The sequence below is a fragment of the Chenopodium album genome, chromosome 13, assembly GCF_948465745.1.
Source record: "Chenopodium album chromosome 13, dcCheAlbu1.1, whole genome shotgun sequence".
NCBI lineage: Eukaryota > Viridiplantae > Streptophyta > Magnoliopsida > Caryophyllales > Amaranthaceae > Chenopodium > Chenopodium album.
The window spans coordinates 72,980-87,525 of NC_137846.1; the positions used below are offsets into that span (position 1 = coordinate 72,980).

Consider the following 14,546-nt stretch of genomic DNA (forward strand, 5'->3'; position numbering starts at 1 on the left):
TCCTGTTTTTGGTTTTAAAAAAACAAAAAACTGAAAAGAAAAAACAATGCCAAACAAACCCTAAAATTTTAGGGTTTGTTTGGTATCAGTTTTGGTTTTCAGTTTCCTTTTTTTTGAAAACCAAAAACTAAAAACAGGAAACAAGAAAAAGGTGTTTCCACTTTTCAGTTGTCAGTTTTCAAAATTATCGTGATTTTAATAAGTTTATATAATTTTTGATTCATTATGGGACACATATCATATACTTTTAAAAAACAAAAAACCAAAAAACAGAAAACCACAGCAATGCCAAACGAACCCTTAGTTTTCAAACGAACATATTATTCAAATAAAAATAACATATTTTGTATAATTAAAACCAAAGACATTTTTAATCTACATAATTTAAAGAACATAATGTGTAATGTAAAAAACATATTAAATCAAAAGACATTTTTAATCTATGTAAAAAACATATAGGAAAAAAAAAAAAAAAAAAACCTTTTCGACCTCAGAAATAACAGAAAAAAATATATTATAAAATTCCTTTTCTCGTAACAACAAATTCATCCTTTACATCTTTCTATTAAAAGATTTATTTGAACAATTCTCTAATAACATTGTATCACTTTAAAATTCAAAATATTTATTGTTTCTCTGTCTTTATAAAATCAATTTCTCTTTATACAAAGAGATGAATTTTCATTAACCAATAATATTCTATTAATATGATATAAATAATAAATCAATTACTTAAATTAAGGAGTCTAAATAACATATCAATATCTTAAATAAAGGAAGAAATCATTGTGAACTTATTTTACTTGTGTACTTTATAGTATACAATGCTATTTCCGTTGTTTTATAAGTCTTGTATTTTGACTAGGTGTATGATGAAATTTTCAGATCATTAGCTCGTTTGACTTATAATTATCTTATCATCATTTATAACAAAGACAAATATATTAATAGTTTAAATGCAAATCATAATCGAATAAAACCATAATAGAGGCTACTCCGATTATTATAAGTATCATGACGCCAAAACATAATTATTAAATCATGGGGTGAAAATAATTCTACTCGAAATCACTAAATTGATATTATTTGAACTAGCATAAACTTATTAGAGCTTATGTAAACAAAACATATTTTAAAATGGACCTAACTCGAATTTTAAAACAACCCGATTTCCGCATACAAGTTGGATAGTTGAGGGTCCGGGCAAGAAATAACTCATGCGAACTCCAAGCAACAAAGAGGAAAGGGAGAATAGAGTGAATAGGGATTGGGAGGCGTAAAAAACGCAATGTAGTTGGGTTGTGAATCCGCGAGTGGAAGGGGAGTTAAAATACAGTAAGAAGGGTGAGAACTGATAAGAGTGGCCCAAAACCCTAATTCATCTTCTCCTTCCTCTTACAAGTTACAACAAACAATACAATATCCAGTTTCTTAGAATGTCATTGCCTTTTTCGGATCTATAATATTTGGGTTTAAGATACAATAATTGTATATAAATATATAAAAAAATAAATATATATTTTGAAGAGATAGAAGAGTAAGTGCAGGAGTGAGACGAAGACGATTAGGCGCACGGGGCCTCGATCTTGACGACGGAGGGCGTGTAATTGATTGATTGAGTGATTGATTTGATTTGATTGAGGGATGGAGAATAACTCAGGAGGCGGAGGCGGAGGCGGGAATGACGTAGAGCTCCTGTGCAAGACGCTGCAGGTGGAGCACAAGCTATTCTACTTCGATCTAAAGGAGAATCCAAGAGGTCGATACCTTAAGATTTCTGAGAAAACCTCCGCTACTAGGTCTACCATCATCGTCCCTTCTAATGGAATTTCCTGGTTTTTGGATCTCTTTAATTACTATGTTAATTCTGAGGATCAGGATATTTTTAGCAAGGAGTTGCAGCTTGATGCTAAGGTACTTTCTTATCTCCCTCCAACCTCGACACCCTTTTCATATACCTCCCTATCATTTTAATTCTTTTTCTATTTTCTTGCAGGTCTTTTACTTCGATGTTGGCGAAAACCGAAGGGGCCGCTTTTTGAAGGTATTTTACCTTTTTACTTCTGTCTTCTCATCTTGCTTCTTTCTGCCAACTTATGTTTACTACTCCATTGTTGTTTTTGTTGTTTTAATTACTTGCTTCTCGACACTGCCAACTTATTTTTACTACTCCATTGTTGTTTTAATTACTTGCTTTTCGACTCAGTATACTGCCTTTTTCCATTATAACCTCAATTTTAGATTAAAAGGCAATCCACTCTCAATTTTAGATTAAAAACATTTTTATCCTTACAACCATCAAACTCACAACAACATTTACCCCAAATCCTATCCTATTAAACAAAAATTACCACCTCTACACTGACTATCCTTTCATCTCCTCTTTTTAAAACTGATTCCATCATTTCGATCTACTTTTGGCCTCATCAGTCATCATCAAGCCTGGTTATTCTCTATTGCTGTTGGTGCATTGCTTACACTTTCTTAGAGGACGCATTTCTTGTCGTCTTGAACCTTGAGAACAACACTACTGCAATCATGATCGAGGTTGTTTCAGATGCTGACCCTGACCACACCTCTCTACGGACTGCCAGAGCACTGTGGCTTCCCATAAATGATCATTTCTGCTGCTATTTGTTCAAGCCCGGTTAAGAGATAGAGGGTGAGTGCATTTTCCACTCGGAGAATCGGTATCCCTTTTAAAACAGGGTATATTGGGTTGAAAAATAAGCTTTCCATTCTAATATTCTGTGAAATTGAGAAAACTGTTTTCCTGACATCTTACATCCAACCAAGCAAAGCCTTACTCACTTCGATTCTCAATACATACAATTTTGTTTTGACTTTTTATACTTTATATATTAACTTTGACTGCGTATAATTACTAATATACTTCGTTTGACAATTGTCATTACTTAGTTGTTATTGGGTTATTCTCAATGTATATTATAAAAGAATCATTTTATAATAAAATTTTTTTGTAAAGTATATAGTTATCAATATTAATGTTCAAGTGTGTGTTGCCAACCGTGAAAGTCAAAATGATTCATATACTAAAAATGGAGGAAGTAGTTAACTTTACCATTTACATTTACTTAGAATTTTCAGCATTTTTTGTTCCATTTTTGGTGTGGTTACATCTTAATTTATCAGCAAACTTGTTGGGATGCGTGGTCTGATTAGTCTCCTTTTGGTTTGACTTAAAATGATTTTTAATGAAAAACATTATGAATGGAAAAGGACAATTGTAGTTTGTTTTTCTTCACCCAGTTTGCTAGAAATGTATAAGAGGAGAAAAATGAAGTAGGAAGGTGAAGGATAAGTTGGGAGTGAAAGAGGAACTGAGGAACGTATGGAGGATAATTGACGTCCTTTCCTTAGTTGAAAAAAGGAAATTATTTCCCACCTTTTGGAAAACTAATTGCCTCCTTTGTTTTCCACCCTTTACAGCCCAAACAAAACTACAAAAGAAATGAAAACTCACTTTTCTTATGAATTCGTTTTTGTTTTCCCAACCAACTCTTAAGGTCTCAATTACATTTCCACTTTTGTATTATGTGTAATCTAATGGTGTTCAAGATGAAAAACTTGTTATGTTTAATGCACCAAATTTTTAAACAGTGTGTTAGTATTTGATTGGATTGTTTCTTCGAGTTGGTTTATTACAGCTTGGTTTGGTGATGAAAGGAAAAGATGGTAAGGGAAATAAAAGAAGAAAGCAGAAACAAAAGTCAGGGGAGTAGAGTTCTGAGGGCTTCCAGTTCTAATTGCTTATGAACTTTTTTGCATATATCGGAGACGTTATGTGGAATTGGGGGTGATTGGTAAAAGTAGGAGGGTGTTTTGGGAAACTTTTATTCAACTTTTTAAAATGTTTTTTTTCATATCTGATATGAATCTGGACTTACTCGTATTCCCCATTGCTTGGATTATTGGTAGGTTTCCTTTGTTTTGATTAGCCAATTATAGAGGAACTAGAAGTCATCCAAATCCAGCTACTTTGGGAGAGAAGGAAAGTAAAATTTTTTAAGTCTTTTCTGTCGTATGGTCGTACCTTTTCTACCTTGACGCCTAATTATTGAAACATAGCTGATTTTTTGTTTCTTTTCTTTTTCCATCCATTTTGTATACCAAACAAACTGCAAGTGTTTTGTTTGTAAAATTAAGTTTTATTATTGTTGCAGGTTTCTGAAGCTTCCATGAGCAGAAACCGCAGTACTATCATCATTCCTGCTGGAAGCACCAGAGATGAAGGCTGGGCTGCATTTCGTAACATCTTGGCTGAGATTAATGAAGCTCTTAGGCTATTCGTCATGTCCAATCAGGTTTTTTTTTTTTTTTTTTTTTTTTTTTTTTTTTTTTTTTTTTTCTGAAATTAATATCTTCTAGTTCTCTTGAGTATTTTTATTCTCTCTTGCTAATTTATTTGTCCAACTACAGCAAAATTCTGAAGCTTCTGAACGTCTTGTTGGGCTCTCTGATGATGTTGGTGCTGGCTTTATTGCGGGCCACAGCACTCAATCTACACCTGCAACAGAAATAACAGTTGACAGGTCTGCTGACCTGCCTGCTCAGGACGAAATTAGCGGCAACCTGGGAGCTTCTAAAGTTATCAGAGTTGACCAGAAGAGGTTTTTCTTCGACCTTGGTAGCAACAACAGGGGGCACTTTTTGAGGATATCTGAGGTAATGCACAGCTTAGTTTCTTTTGGTCTTAATCACGTGTCATGTGCCATCCTCTGAACCCTTGGAATTGGTAATTCAATGCAGGTAGCTGGTCCTGACCGTTCATCAATCATTCTTCCATTGTCTGGACTAAAACAATTTTATGAAATGGTGGCACATTTTATGGAGATCAGTAAAGACAAAATTGAAGGAATGGCAAGTGCAAACGTACGGACAGTAGATCCTCCTCAAAGATAATTGCTCGTCTCAAGAGTGTTTATTTGATTGGGTCCCAGAATGTCAATGCTCCTTAGCACTCTCGATTGCAATTAGTGATCAAGTAGTGGTGACTTAATATTCAGATGTTCTGTTACGTTTTAATCTTTGTTTTCACTGCTGTATTTGATCCGGACAGTAATATTTGTTCAACTGCTGCACTAAGTGAAGAATGTTTTTTTATTGGCAAGGTAAATTTATACTCGTATTGGGAATAACAAACATGCGTGTATTCATGTATGTGAGCTGTAATTTGCAATTGCAAGTATGGAACTTTCCAGTAAAGCTCTATTTGACTTCTGTCGTGTGTACTGTGGTGTCTGTGTAGTGATAATTTGAAGTATTGTCATTTTTTTTAGGTGTTTGACTGTTTGCAAGGGAATTTACTGATGGGTATTTTTTATATATATATTTCCCAACGTAAGCTAAATCTTTCCTTGAGAATGTCTTCACGCTCTACACAGCATTTGTGACGCTGTGAATAAACATAATTTTATTATGACTTCTTTGGAGTAGGGGGAGCTGCAATATGTGGAGAACGTCTTACTTGGAAGTCTCCTTGATGAGGGTGGTTAGTTTGGAGTAGTGGTTATGGATGGAAGAAATTAGAGATTTCACTTGCTAGGGGTGTGAATTGAATCGTGTCACAAGTGTGGAAAGAGAGCAATTATGGTATAAATTGTAATTACTCTACTCGTAATAATTTTTTTTTTTTTTTTTTAAAAAAGAAACTAATAAAGCTTAGTTAGGCTACCCAAATAAATGGGTAGACTAATGACTTATTTGGTAAAATTATTCTTGTTGGAAATGAAATATTATATGTAAGAACCCTATTCAATCCAAAATCATTTATTTTCCCTTGCAAACTTTTAATGCAATCCATTATCATACTTAGGGATGGCATTGGCCATTGGGTCATTAGAGCTAACTATGGGTCACAGTCATACACAGAACAAGCCTCTCATGCCGCACCCATGACCTACCTACATGCCACGCCAGATTTACAATTATAACATCTAGCCCTATTTCTATCTCTATGGGTGGTTTAGGACATTATAACATGAAAACAATAACTAGCTACTAAACGAATCTTTATGTTGTATAAAATTGATAAAAAAAAAAATCCATCGACTTTATAAAGCCTTAAAGATACAAGGACATACTCTTAAAATTATTGAATTGTATTGTCTAAAGTCTAAACTACAAGGACATCACGTAGAATTTCACAGCTGAAACAAAAAAAAGTAACTAGCGTCAATGAATATAGCTAGTTGCTAAAAATTTCTATGATTATATTCTGCCCTCCAGAAATTGATTTAATTTTACTAGTAAATCTCGCCACTCTCTTCAAAACTTAATAGTCAGTTTCAAATACTATTATAGAGGTTAGTGCCTGCAAGGATTTCCTGTACTATACTCTTGCACTGCTAAATTTAGCAAGGAGTATTATTCTCAAATATCAGACTTTTCAGTTCACAAAATAGATGCCACTTTTTTTTTTCTCCCTATATATACTACACATTTTTTTTTTAATCATTCAATTAATCTTAGATGATAAAGTACATTGTACATGACATTTGATGTCCATATCCTCTACGACAATGAACAGTTGACTTACTGTTAGACAAATTGGGCAGCACTACTGCTGTTATCGATTTTGATCATATAATAACAACATTTAAAGATCTAAGAAATTAAAACTCCATGTGAAGCTTAATTGGCTGTATGCTACAAATTTGGATGAGCCCTGCCGGATGACATATTGACATCCCAATTTAGTAATTCACTGTGGACTTGATTGCATCCAATATCTGCAACAGCCACATGACCAGCCAGGGTTAGCATTTCTTCAAATTTTCAGCACAAATAGATGGAAAAAGGGGGATTAAATAGCAAATGTAGATATCTGCATTTTTCTTATGTATTCTTGCCAATTCCCTCCCCTGCTTTTGAAGCATGGAGACTACTAACAAATATTAATTGGAATCTAAATCATAAAAGTAGAATCTTAACTTATAGACATATAGTCCCTCCAACTTCTACAAGTGACCCAAGCAGTTTTCATGAGACATTTCTTTAGTTTCATCCTCTTTAATGCATTCTTCACTTGTGTTCTTTAAATTCCTTTAAAAAATTTCCATTGACCTTGTGAACTCCAATATAGAAATCTTGTAAATTGCCGACTGAACTTCAACATAAACTACATTTCTATATTCTTTACTATTTCTATCTACTGTTTACCTTCTTTCCCAAAGTCCTATCTTCAAGTTTTATTCTTACCTGATCTTTATCGTTAACTCTTCATTCAATCATGTCATGACTTTGTATGTCAGTATGTTTTGAATATTCTTTGGTACCCCACGGAGCACTTCTTCATCTCAATTCGAGTAAAATAAGGAACAATCTCTGGTGAGTGTTTTTTATTACATTGCAAATAATTACTGGAACATTACTTTCTAACCTCCATCTGTCCTCCAATTAATTCTTTGCTCAGCTTCAGTCTGCATCTATTTTACATTTAGTTTAATGCATACACCATTGACCTAAGTCTGTGTTGTGTATTCACAGTCTCTTCTCTTACAGTTTGTACATCAAATCATTGCAAAGAGGAAATCTATTTGACTTGCGTTTGCTCCACTTCGAAAAGCCACTAGAATACTAGATAGTTGACAGTTATTTAGATGATAAGGATAGATCAAATAACTCTGCCTCATTCCTACTTTCACAACCAAATCTATGGATGAACACTCTCAGTTCAGAATCGTTTGACCTCAAATGCCTGTTCAGAATATCACTAACAGTGAAAAACCTTGCACCATCCCACCTAAGAACTCTCAAAATTGTTGCATAACAAGTTTCTCTAAGCCAACTTCAGCAGGTACTATAAACAATTATGAACTTCTTGTCGCACATAACTTTTGCTCTCAGAATTCTCTCACCCTTTTTATGCATCTAAACTACAAATCTTGATGAATCATATCGGTTCCTCTCTTTGAATTTCAAAACTCCCAAGATTCAATAGTTCTAGCTGTTCCTATCCCCTTGATTTCTTGAAGACACGTGACTGTTAAGTTAATTAACCTAACATTCCAAGAGACTATATGCAAAATCATCCCTTTGCCACCTTCTCCTAAATCCCAAGAAGCTATCTGCAATTTCATCTCCTTTGCCACCAGTCACACACTCGCACCTAGTTTAGGCTGATTTGAGGCAACCCATTAGACATAAGATAGGAATTTGTCACATCATATAGTCTCCTTAATAATGCATTTAAGTATGATGGAATCATGAAAGAACAGGGAGGGAAGAGAAGAAAAGGTAAAGTATGAACTTTATAGCTTGGAGTTTGGACAATAATTAGGTTCTGTGGGAAGAGAATGAAACATGGATATCCATTTTCTTTTCCTTTCCTTTCCTTTCTTAACCAAATCTTCCTTGTCTATGGAAATATTAGAAAGGTAAAAGCATCTTTCCTTCCTTTCCTATTCCATATTTGGCGCTACCTAAATAGAAAATATTGCTTCTTTAATCCTCTCCTCTCTTTGACTTTAGTAAAGAATACCCAATCGCATCGTAAGCAGACTTGAGAAGAGTAAAACAAAAACACACAGATACTGGGAGAACATGTGGAATCCATCTCCTTCTTTCAATAATTTTCTTTTTCTATCTCATTTTCCTGTCAGCTCAATATTCATGTCCCAATCATCCTATATTTTACCAGACTAAGCAAAGAAAAATCATATTTTCATTAATACGTAATGCTTTCTAAGTTTACATTTATTACAGAATTTAGAATCTTCTCTTAGATCCAGAAGAAAAGAAAGAGGTCAGCTCATTTTGTAGATATATACAAAGGTGGAAAAAATATTAATAGGAAAAACAAAAACTTGCCTTGTTCTTGGTAGGAAGGTAAAATGGTTCAAATACAAGAGGAAATGGTGTGTCAAAGCCACAAATCCGGGCAATAGGAGCTTCTAACTGCAAAATTTTTAGACCAGAGTTAGTAAGATTATTAAAAAAAAAAAAAGTCTTACCTGTCAGAACATTACATCACTCCAGTTCTACTATCACACAATAATCCTGTGCCAATCTTAGCCTGTATAATTACCTAAAACTAATCTTACAACAATAAAATTACCCAAATAATAACTATATAAAAATAAAAAATAAATAAAAAAAAAAACACCATTATGGACAAAAAAAGTTCTTATAATATATAAGAAGGGTCTTACAATGAGAAGAATGAGAAGTAATCTGATGCGCTTAAATAAAATGATCTGATGGCTCTCATTGCATGCTTCATTAATGGCAAAAATGTAAATACTTTTCCTCGCCAAATCATGTAACACTCTTTTCTTACTTCCCTTTCTATTTTCCCCATTCCTCTCCCTCTCTCTCCCCCCTGTTCAACTCTCTCCCCTTTTTCTCTTTGAGTTCAGAAGATGCTCCAATGACGACTATCATCGGTTTATGAAGAATAACAAGAAAATAGGGGAATCAAGTAAAAGTGAACATTAAATGTGCTTAATTTTTAAAACTAAATCTACATTATTCTTGTAAAATCGGTGCACATTATTACATTTTTAACTCACTATATCCAATCGAATCACTTTTTTACTTGATAAAAAGTTCCCACTATTTCCTACCCTTAAGGACATTAATTTACATTGATTAAAGGAAATTATGTTAAAAACAACCTTATAATATCACTTTTATAATAAATAAATTGGTACAAAACAACCTTTTTATCAAAATTTGGTGAAGTACCTTTGCCCAAGTTCTAAGCATAGGGCATCGACTTCATTTGTTTCTTCCATTTCCATTTCCATTTCCGACTAACTTACTATATTTTCTTTTTTCTTTTGCATGTAGATGATCAAGAGAGAATTGAATAGTCATAAAGCTATTCTCATACTAATTGATGACTTTTTTTTTTTTTTTTTGTAATCAATCAATCAAAGCCTTAATCCCATAAATGGAGGAAGTACTAATGTAGGTTTGTTATGCATTTGCAATGCATAACAAATACTAAAATTTTGAAAAGCACATGGGGGTGAGAGAAAGGAGGAGAGAGATGGGTAAGTGGGGCCACTTTTAAATGTACCACTGAAAACTTATATAATACCATTGACTATGAAGTGATACTATTTCTACACGTAGCTAGTACCACTGAATGAATATATAGTATCACTAAATATATATAATACCACTGAATGTTCAATGGTACTATTTAATCATCTAGTGATACTATTGATCACCCAATCATACTACTCTAAATTCACAATATGTTTTATGTGTAATGACCCCTATGCCCCTCGTTATGCATTTACTCATACCTCACTAACCTCCCTTTTAAAGGCCTCATAAGTGAGTATTTTTGTTAATAAGTTGTTAAAAACTTGAAGAGAAATGAATTTAAGTTAGTTCTTTAATAAATGCTTTAAAATTTTGTTTTTAATTTATACTTCATTCGTTTTTAAAGTTGCAACACTCACTTTGTCACGATATTTAAGAAAAGTGAGGTTCACATGGTTTAATACACTTTAAAATTGGGGTGAGAGGTTGTTAGGAGTATAATTTATTGGGTCATGTGCTTTAAATAAGGGAAATAGTACAACTTTTTCAATTATAGTGTATTGCAAGTATTTTGACATTTCCATTTTAGGGAAGTGTTGCAAGTATTAAAAACGGAGGAAGTACTATATATTTTGACATTGTACGTATGTCCAACAAAAATTACAGTGGTGTCCTTGTATCCAAAAAATTTTACCTAGCCGCATCTGACACTTGCATACATATTCATTTCCTACACTGTTCTCCACCAAACTGCCTTCTAACCCTCTCTATTGCTCTTCCCAGATTTGCCTCATGTAAAACAAAACATAGACTTTCTTTACACATTACACTTGAATAAGGCAACAGCTTCGAACAAACTAGATGATTAAAAGTTGGTCTTCCTAGCCTAATTTCAGACTTATTGCTATAAAACCAAGAATTATGATAGAAAAGAACATTAATTACCCTTAAGAAGCAACGCTCAACAACAGATGCAGCAATTTCAGCACCAAAACCTCCTGTTACTGGAGCTTCATGACTAATCTGTAAATTTTACCCCAAACAGAAAATGAGATATTGACTAGTGTAACCCAAAAAAATTATCAATAAGAAGAGAATTGACTCACAAGTAATCTCCCAGTCTTTCTGACAGAAGCTTCTACAGTGTCCTTATCCCAAGGTATCAGAGTTCTCAAGTCAATAAGCTCGCATGAAATTCCATCCTGAAACATGAGCATATGACATTCATTAAAGAGGTGTCTCATTATTTGGCTACAACAATGCATCTCAGTTCAATTATCAGCACAATTGCATTTATCAGATGAGAAGTATACAAGATATTAAAGCTAAAATTTCCTCAGTCCCTGTCAACTGTGAGAAACTGATCCAAATCTCCATAGCATATGCTAGCCATAAATGGGTTCTTCAGAGTTAGGAGGTAGTGCACAGGCAAAAAATCATCAATATATATATTTTGCAATTATTTTTTTCAGTTAGTTTTCCGAAGTAGTAACTGAACTCCCACAATGTTTCCCAGCACAGTCATGCCTTCTTTAAGTAGAAGCATATCATGTCATGTAACATCAGTTTCAGCCCAGGATATGATGAAGAATACACAAAAGTTGTATTGAAGGGAAACTAGGCAACAAATTTCCAACTATCTCAGCTATCTATCCATTATGTAAATATTATTATATTAAGTGATCAAATCATCTGCTAAAGAAAAAAATTCTCCCCTTGAAACATAAATGTAACAACTAGTTTTAGAGAAATAAAATAACCAAATGAATAAAAGGTAAAGAACAATAACACAATTCTGTTAACATGATAGTTTTAGAGAAAGAAAAAAACCAAATGAATAAAAGGCAAAGAACAATAACACAATTCTGTTAACATGATAAGCATATACCTTTTCTGCCTCAATACAGGCTTCCTCCATGACAGCCAATTGAGCTCCCCAACCCACAAGTGTAATGTCATTTCCTTCTCTCATAACCTATAAATCAGATTAAATAAATTTTATTTTGTCATTAACAAATTTCTGAGGCAAACAACAGTAGTAAAATTATACCTCAGCATGTGACAAAGGCAACATGTAATCACACTCGGGAACTTTCTCCACAGCAACACGGTAAAGAGACTGAAACTCCAATACAGCATGACTGTTAATTGATCTTTATCAGGTAAACTACGAAAGCTAATAATACAAAATGGACATGCCATGCCTTAGGTTCAAAGAAGACAACAGGGTTTGGATCACGTATGCATGAAAGGAGCAACCCCTTGGCTTGCTGTGGGCTTCGAGGCACGACCACCTATTAGAGAAATTGGTGACTTCAGCATAATTTTATTGCACATATAACACACATACAAAAATACATAAATGTATACATACACCAAACATGAGCAAAAATTTATCTATTTGCAATTATAAGGCTCTTTTCAACTCTTTTTTTATACCGGTGAACTGAATTTATGCATGCTCCACCAATTTGAGCTTATCTGAGCTAAATTTTAGTTTCCTAAGTCTACACAGTACCCAACCTATGTGGTCCTTGTCCTTTGCATCGCATTTGCATCAGTTGATATATCAATAAGAAAAAGATTGTTACCCAACATTCCAACTAACTAGTCCCATATTACTATGTTGCTTTAGGAAAGCAGTCAACAAAGACTACATATGAGGATTGTAATGTCTAAAATAACACATTCTATCAGCTCTCAGCTCTAGTGCTGCTAACTGCTAAGTAACACAAGCTTGGCAAAAAAAAAAAAGGGAAGCTTTTCGCAACAAGTAAATTGGTAAGTTATTCTATTTATTGTAGATTGGAAAATGGATACAGCAAGCTAAGGCTTAATTCAGCTTGCAAGCCACTCAAAATACACCAATAAAAGAGTGTTAACCATTCAAAAGTGTGAATTTGGATAATTGAGCTAACGACAACACATTAACTGAACATCCATTGCCTTCTATTTTTGGGCATCAAAACTTTATTAAATAAAAATCATACGTCAAAGATTAAGAAGTAGCATTCGATAATAGTCAATGGAAAAGTGTTTCATGAAAAAAGCAGATATATAAGAGAGGGGTAAAAGAGATGTAGATGGAAAACTAGATATGAATGATCATCCGAGTGTTTCCTGGAGAATGGGCAAAGAGTTGCAGGAAAAAGACAGATACAAAGGACGCACTTTGATACCAGGAACATGGCAAAAGAAAGCTTCGGGAGATTGTGAGTGATAGTGCCCACCATGGCCAACAGCCCCATATGGAGCTCTTATTGTTAGACCTGGAACATAACATGTAAGGCAAATTCAAGGATCTATAGATAGATATTTGAGTGAACAAAATCATAAAGAGAAAAGCATTACCTCCACAGTTAAATTGATTCCCACTTCGATACCTGAACTTAGCAGCTTCATTCACAATCTACAAAACATAGAGTTAGTTTAGAGACTATGAATTCCAATCATATAAATTCATCATGGAATAGATGCATGCCTGATCAAAAGCTGGATAAATATAATCTGCAAACTGAATTTCTGCAATAGCTCGATTACCCTTGAATAAGACAAAGAGAGTAAAGGAGAAATATATGAGATAGAGTATGAGAGAGATGAAGCTTTGTTAAAGAAGATAGAGTGACAGTCACCATTGCAGCAAGACCAATGCCAAATCCAACAATGCCCTGATGATGAAAGGATGTCAGTAACCAAAAAAATAAAAAATAAAGGCAAAAGTTGAGAATGGTCGAAAGAGCAAAACCCCAGTACCTGTTCACAAAGAGGGGTATTGAAAACCCTGTTTTTGCCAAATTGGTCGGCCAATCCAATTGTACAACGAAAAACCCCGCCAAAACTGACGTCTTCCCCGAAAACGTAAGCACTGATGAACAAGAGCAAAGAGCAGTTGATTGTAACGAGAAATTGAATGATCAAAGCTTTAATCCTATAAGTGGGGAGAAATTGAACATGAAGAGACAGTAGGGTTCCGCAATTGCAGAGAGACGAACCGAGGATCAGAGTCTAAGGCGATATGAAGAGCCTGATTGATGGCTGAGAACAGATTCATTGACTTCTGGTTTCCGTTTCGGCAGATATCATCATCCAATTTGAATGGGGGTGATGATGATGATGCACCAGATGATGATGATGGTGCTGCTGATTCTGCTGCTGCTCCTCCTCCTCCTCCTGCTCCTGCTCCTCCTGCACCTGCTCCTGCTGAATACGCAGCCGATCCTCTCCTTGTTCCCAATCCAATGCCTCGGGCTACAATGTTTATCGTCGCTTTAGAAATTGCCATCCTTCAACACCTCTCTCCGTCTCTACCTTAGAGTAGAGATGGTAATTCAGGTATTCTCTCTTTTGCGTAATCAAATCAATCTCCCACCCACCTTCCCAATTCCCATATGTGTTTTATACTTCCTTCTCAATCTTTATCCAGATCTTTTAAATGCACCCAAGGTGTTAAATATGTCAATTTCATATAATTCTCTATTAAATACGAGTAACAAATATTTAAACCATTCAACTTGCATCCGCGAGATAAG

The 14,546-nt window shown here is 34.3% G+C and overlaps 2 protein-coding genes across 2 annotated transcripts; one reads left to right on the top strand and one right to left on the bottom strand.

The window, feature by feature from the left end:
- The first annotated feature begins 1,262 nt into the window (after positions 1-1,262).
- On the top strand, positions 1,263-5,241 carry LOC145574084 (transcription factor Pur-alpha 1-like). Its single transcript, XM_081631816.1, has 5 exons — positions 1,263-1,914; positions 1,997-2,044; positions 4,185-4,325; positions 4,441-4,686; positions 4,771-5,241. The coding sequence occupies exons 1-5, from the start codon at positions 1,645-1,647 to the stop codon at positions 4,921-4,923; spliced, it is 858 nt and encodes a 285-aa protein (XP_081487942.1). The 5' UTR covers positions 1,263-1,644; the 3' UTR covers positions 4,924-5,241.
- Positions 5,242-6,406: 1,165 nt separating this feature from the next.
- LOC145574088 (2-oxoisovalerate dehydrogenase subunit beta 1, mitochondrial-like) lies at positions 6,407-14,425 on the bottom strand. Its single transcript, XM_081631825.1, has 13 exons — positions 14,010-14,425; positions 13,771-13,882; positions 13,650-13,685; positions 13,499-13,558; positions 13,369-13,426; positions 13,189-13,286; positions 12,222-12,311; positions 12,068-12,136; positions 11,906-11,992; positions 11,124-11,219; positions 10,963-11,040; positions 8,833-8,919; positions 6,407-6,752 (listed from the first exon to the last, which is right to left on the bottom strand). The coding sequence occupies exons 1-13, from the start codon at positions 14,297-14,299 to the stop codon at positions 6,717-6,719; spliced, it is 1,197 nt and encodes a 398-aa protein (XP_081487951.1). The 5' UTR covers positions 14,300-14,425; the 3' UTR covers positions 6,407-6,716.
- Between the last annotated feature and the right edge of the window lie 121 nt (positions 14,426-14,546).

What these genes read in the sequence shown, in the direction of transcription:
- LOC145574088 (XM_081631825.1), bottom strand. Translation starts at nt 14,299, where the DNA reads ATGGCAATTTCTAAAGCGACGATAAACATTGTAGCCCGAGGCATTGGA. An exon ending in CCTGTATTGAGGCAGAAAAG is followed by an intron (nt 11,220 to 11,905) that starts GTATATGCTTAT and finishes CTCATGTTTCAG; the next exon opens with GATGGAATTTCATGCGAGCT. An exon ending in ACCTTCCTACCAAGAACAAG is followed by an intron (nt 6,753 to 8,832) that starts GCAAGTTTTTGT and finishes TGGCTGTTGCAG; the next exon opens with ATATTGGATGCAATCAAGTC.
- LOC145574084 (XM_081631816.1), top strand. Translation starts at nt 1,645, where the DNA reads ATGGAGAATAACTCAGGAGGCGGAGGCGGAGGCGGGAATGACGTAGAG. An exon ending in AGTTGCAGCTTGATGCTAAG is followed by an intron (nt 1,915 to 1,996) that starts GTACTTTCTTAT and finishes ATTTTCTTGCAG; the next exon opens with GTCTTTTACTTCGATGTTGG. An exon ending in TATTCGTCATGTCCAATCAG is followed by an intron (nt 4,326 to 4,440) that starts GTTTTTTTTTTT and finishes GTCCAACTACAG; the next exon opens with CAAAATTCTGAAGCTTCTGA.